We start from the raw sequence: 6,000 nt of genomic DNA, 5'->3' as shown, positions 1-6,000 counted from the left end.
TCTGAATTGTGAATGTCAATTTTCTTTCCAATAGAACTGTATAAAGATAAGAGAGAATTATCAGTCATTTAAAAACATATCTAAGTGCTGCTTTAAATATTGGAGTAAACATTGCTGATAATAACACTGGAGTCACATTACAGCCTTGAGAATTAACATCAGGATTGACAAATTGCATTCCTTTTTTCCCAAGACTACATTTCCACACGGTCACACGAGTCTGCATTGTTACATGTTCGCTGACTGAAATTACAGAATATGACTTACATATTCTGAAATTATATATGCTGAAAGTACAGAATATGTGGTTTATACTACAAGTTAATACAGCCTCAAAATGTTTTAAGACTTGTTTCCCCTCCTTATCATTTGCTATTGTTAAATGAAACCCATTAAAAACAAAGTATTTGTGGAAAATGTATTTTTCAAAGGTGCTTGATGTGCTTGGCAAAAATAAAACTTTTCATTTAGTATGTATCTGTATTTTAGTATCAGTTACACAATAAACTCTAAGCCTTAAGAAAAAAAAAAAGGAAAATGCATATCCCTTATTCATTTGGAAAAGACAACTTATTAGAAAAGGAAGGGGAAAGAATGTGTCAAATCCAAGTAAAAATTTAAGTATATCCATCAAGAAAATATACATTATACCCTTTCCAAGGTTGTTAGCTTTTGAATAAGAACACAAAGCAAAACAGGTGTGGATGCTAGATGGTAAAGGAAAGACTGGTCTTGTGTACAGACATTGAACAGACCTCTCTTTTTATCAGCATAACATGGAAGACACAGAAACTAGGCATTGAGAGGTCTTCAAAAATAAGAGATTTTTAAAAGTTGAAAGAATACGGTAATCTTGTTGACTAGGAAATATATGTAAATGCTGTAACAGCTACCTGCTGTAAAATGTAAATATCTTAAAGTAGTTAAATGACCAGATTGCTACTGCTACTACAGAAAAAGCTGAACAGCTGTCTAGTCTAATTTTAAACACCTTGGTGCACTCCTTGCAATTAAATACTTTTATGCACACAAACAAGAAACCAGGAAAGCATATAGAAAAATGTTTTGGCTAATGTCTTCTTTTTCATGCAAATATGTGCTGTACATGTAATAAATATATTTGTTTGCTGGAAAATGCTCTTCTGTGCTCTAACAAAGTATTCAGTAATGGTAGGTTGTATGTTTATTAAAGTGCCTAGTGGATAGAACTCTTTTAAAAGTCTTAACTGAAAGTTTTGTAAGCTTCACTAGATGACAAAAGAACCTCACAAGGCAGTATCACATATTCACTTCAAGAATTCACTGAGCCCACAGTTTTTTAATTCTATCAAATATTTCAATAACTCACGTAACTATGGATATCCTCATTATCAGCTAAACAGGTTCATAATGGGGTATGCACAGTGAACAACAGAAGGAGAGGGCATTGCGGGGGGTCAATAATGAGGTTCAAGATATAACTAATCAAGAGTAGGGAACCTATTTTCATGGTCAAGAAAATTATTCAACTGGTGCATGTTTTGAGAGCATAAACACTGAAAGGCTTGGATTGGGGGGAAATAAGATAACAGAAAATGAATTATCATTGTTTTCCCAAAAAATAGGCTTTATGATGTAGCAGTAGAAAAGGATTTTTATGCCTGATCCTATGGGGGCTTTAGAAAAACAGACTCTTAGAAACAAAAGTCTTTTCCTAAAGACTTTTGTGTATTGTATAAAAGAGTCAATTTCAATAGTTTCTTGGATCAGAGTGAATCTAAGGCTTCTTTGATCATATAAGACATAAGATCACTGATTCCATACTTATATTCACTGGAAAAACTGTGAAGACTTAATAGGTAAAGAAGAGTGTTCATTAGAAATAAGGCAGTTCAATCTTCAAATTCTTTATAATTCTCTTCAATAAAAATGATATAATTTTAGTGAACAAATCTATTCTGAATCTACAAGTTTATTTTTTTTACTGCAAGCTTTTAAATTCGTTTCCACAGTTTTTCAATTAATCATTTTGTATAAACACAGCTTTCAATATCAAAATTCAATGTGTTCATGTAAAACAAAAAACCCGTAGCATGATTATAAAGAATTTGGTGAAGGGCTAGCACATTCAGACACTCAAAGGCAGAGACTGAGTGAAGCAATGGAAAGATATTCAATTGTGCTGGTGGGAAGCACAAACATATTTGTGGTAAGTGGGGCAGATGAAATCTCAACTGGAGATGTTTAGCCTTGCACTCAGGAGGATCTGTGTTATCCTTAGAGTCTGACTTCCGATTCCTGGATAGATGTAGTTGTGCTCAGATTGATGAAAGGGGAAACAACACCCCATTTTCATCTTGCATAACCAACTATGATTGGGCTTCTCTTTACTATCCTCTCTCACTGCTAAAGAAATGAATTTCTTTGCCAACTTCAAACATGGTAACAGTTGTGACGAAACAAAAAAGCAAAATACTTTGAATACAACAGCTGTGCCAGAAAAGAAATAAAAATATTAAAATCTGAGGAGACTAAAGAATTTCTGCATTGATTTGAGATTTTTTTTGGCACTATCAATACATTTGGTAAGTTAGAAAAGCCATTCTGGCAATGTTAATGTATATTAAAATGTTCATACATTCCAACTTTAAGTGTAAATTTAGCTTCCAGCAAATAAATACAACAGCTGGTTTTGACTTCTATTGGTATTTTGATTTTCTTATTAATTCATGTCTTTTTTTTCAGATTTTTAAATTGATTACAACATGCTCAAGTAGACTTTCTAGTCGATTCACCCAAATTCCAACAGGAATTGGTTTATAAATTGGTTCCAACTGGAACTGGTCATTTGGAATTTCCGGCATGGGAAATTATTTTATATGTGCCTTGATAAGTACCCTAAATTACAAATTGATGTGTCTAAATCTAATGAAGAAAACAAAAGGTACTGCTATGTAAATGTTGCACTTAAAAATATCTGTATGATTGGGCATCTAAGATCCATCTAGACTTAAGGGCACAATGTACATTTTTTTTTTGCCCCTTCTTAGCATCAATGACAGCAGCCCATAAGCACAGTCAGTACTGTGCTGTACTTGCCACGTTAAGATGACTGGTTGTATCCTAGCAGTGCTATGGCAAATCGTCAACAGATGAACTTTTTGTTTGTTTCTGCAGACTCAAAGCCTATGTCGAGAATCATGGCTATATCCCCCAGGAGATCCTCGGTTCCTATGAGGTTTGTAAGTGTCCTGGTATGAGTCAGGATAATCTTCTTCCACCAGAGGGTAATGATCTCGGCTATGCTGGGAACTGGAAGACAAGCGGTTCCTGCTCTTCCGAGCCCTTTCATTGTGATAATTTTCATCAGAGGTCATTAGACTTCGTCTTTCAACTGGAGAGTTCTCTGTGGAGTGGTTGCTGTGCCTCAGACGCTGACTCTAAAAATATCAGATGGTTCACTGGTTAAATCACATCCGCTTCATTCACATAGAACATGCAAATGCATGTACAACAGAAGGGTCTGTACAATAAGATGCTAAATATTTGACTTAATAAAACATTCTGATGTACAAACGGTCTGCTCGAAGTATCTGGTCTTATGTATTTGGGACACAACATGTGAAGAGGCTTAAAGTGCTGGTAGTTTGTGAATTTTAATTACATAACACTGCATACTTATGCTTCCTATGAAAAATATAAAAGTGAAAGTTAGCTGCTGAATGGAACTTAGTATATTTAGGAGAGCCTAATAATTCAACTTCTATTGCAAAAATGAGGATTATTTTACTATTGGAAAATAAGTTAAAGTTCAGAATAGTGTCTGCTATTTTTTCTTCCTCTCTTGAACTGATAAAAGCTTTCTCCTAAAGTCACACACTTCATCTTTATCTAGTTGAATGTTCCTTATACTTTTAAAAACGTTAGTAAAATTATGATTTGTACTGCCCATAAAATATTTGTTTCTACATCCTACATAAATGCAAGACTCAGTAACATTCTCTTCAAAGAAGTGTACAATAATTATGAAGCCAGCTAACTGATATATTTACAATTCTTGCTTCCTCCAACTGAAATGTCCTGGAAAAATAATCCTCAGAATATAAACTAAATTTCTCTGATAACATGAAATTAATATCTTCAGTGACTTATTTAAGTGCTCAGTAAATGCTATTAACATTTTTCTTCAAATCTCAGGAAAACATGTATCCTTAGCTGTGCCTACCTGCTTAAGTAGGTTGCCTCTTAAGTTAAGAAACAGGATACTGATGAAACCAAAGACCAAGATATATTTTCTCTAAAGGATACTCACCTTCAGCAGGAAACTCGTTCAACAGTCACAGCCTCTGCCTCTAGCCCCAACTAGGGTCTAACAATTAAGTGCCCATGGTTACTAGGAGAACTTGGCCCCAGGACCAAGGGCACCATGTTAACTCAAGTGAAACTGGGGGAACCACTTCAGGTAGATGTCTGAGAGGTGCTAAGTCAGGAGTGTTATATTCATAAACAAAGTACATTTCATCTCTACCAACTTGTGTAGGTGGAATCACAGTGCTTCATTTTTCCATTTCTCCTCCCACAATGTACAGCTCAGAGCCAACTCTAACTGGTCAGTGGAAGTGCCACAGTCAGATCAGCATGCAGGCAGTAAAACAAGGAAAGAAAGAGTCCAGTGCCCACACACACACTGCATATTATAATAGGATGTTTCCCAAGTTCATTTCTAGCCACAAAAGCTATTTATTTATGTGGTAGTTTTTTTTGTTTTTTCTTACAAAGATGTAGCTTTGTAAAAGAGTAATAGAGTTGTAATAACATTTCAGAGAGTGCTATTTATCTTAGAGTTAACTCTACATGATCTACATTATGACTATTATAACCTATTAATACAACACTAGTCATGATGCAAGACAGCTCGATTGACAACCATTCCTCAGTCAGCTGGGGGTCTGGCCACATTCCCGTAGCTGCTTGGTATCATATAGATTCATATGATATATCATTCATTCATATTCATATCAGATTCACTTCATATTGTAATGCCTCTGGGTCCCCACGTCTGGCCCTGAGCACAGCACCTGAACAGCAAGAGAGCGAGCCTCCTGATCCTGCATTCATCCTCCACTCCCCTAAAGGCCATAGGTGATGGCCAAGGTGGGCCTTGCTAACCCCTAAGAAAACTCAGAGATCTGTCACTATTTCCAACCGAGATGATTCTACTCTGTGCATTCTGTTTGCGCACGGACAGGCCCTGCAGCCTGTGGGGCGGGGTTAGGTAAGATTGGTCATAATGTCCGTCTATCCCTCCTCACTTAGCTGGTCCTGTGCCTGACAGTGCCACTACTGTCTAATCCTGAAGAAGTGATGTGGAGAAGTAATGAATGGACCCCTGACTAGTAGGTAGTAAGTTTCTTAGCAGGGTTTAGACATAGGAAAGGTGAGTTCATTTTTGGCCAACACTAGCACCTGTGGGATCTTAGTTCCTGAACCAGGAATTGAACCCTTGCCCCTTGCATTGGAAGCGCAGAGTCTTAACCACTGGACCACCAGTGTAAGCAGAGGAGGGATGAATTTAAGTAAAAGTCATTATAAATGAACAGAGTACAAAGTTCTAAAGAAAAGGCCATTCTCTGGATAACTCTGTCTAGGATAGATCATGACTAGGTAATGCGTTCTGTGTGTGTTGAGTGTGCTTAGTCACTCAGTCATGTCTGACTCTTTGCAACCCCATGGACTGCAGCCCACCATGCTCCTCTGTCCATGGCAATACTCCAGGCAAGAATACTGGAGTGGGCTGCTATGTCCTCCTCCAGGGGATCTTCCCAACCCAGGGATCGAACCTAGGTCTCCTGCACTGCAGGCTGCTTCTTTACCAGCTGAGCCGCCAGGGAAGCCCAATGCTTTCTGAGTGTACTGTAAAATAGTATATGTAAAAGTATAAAACATCTGTTAGAATCAATGCAGCCCAAAGATACGAATCTGAAGAAGTTTTTTGCTAATACTTTATAGCAAGTATATGAA

General features: G+C 36.9%; 1 protein-coding gene across 5 annotated transcripts in view; it reads right to left on the bottom strand.

Moving 5' to 3' along the window:
- Positions 1–521: 521 nt before the first annotated feature.
- CACNB4 (calcium voltage-gated channel auxiliary subunit beta 4) overlaps positions 522–6,000 on the bottom strand; it is a 276,509-nt gene continuing 271,030 nt past the window's right edge. For all 5 annotated transcript variants that reach the window (XM_027560709.1, XM_027560713.1, XM_027560720.1 and 2 more), the window contains one exon: positions 522–3,419. In XM_027560709.1, coding sequence (XP_027416510.1) covers positions 3,159–3,419 — 261 coding nt within the window. In that variant the 3' untranslated portion in view covers positions 522–3,158. The remainder of the gene's footprint in view (positions 3,420–6,000) is intronic.

Source organism: Bos indicus x Bos taurus, chromosome 2 (genome assembly GCF_003369695.1).
Source record: "Bos indicus x Bos taurus breed Angus x Brahman F1 hybrid chromosome 2, Bos_hybrid_MaternalHap_v2.0, whole genome shotgun sequence".
NCBI lineage: Eukaryota > Metazoa > Chordata > Mammalia > Artiodactyla > Bovidae > Bos > Bos indicus x Bos taurus.
The sequence above is the reverse complement of the archived record's forward strand: the minus strand, read 5'-3'. Positions and strand labels throughout refer to the sequence as shown.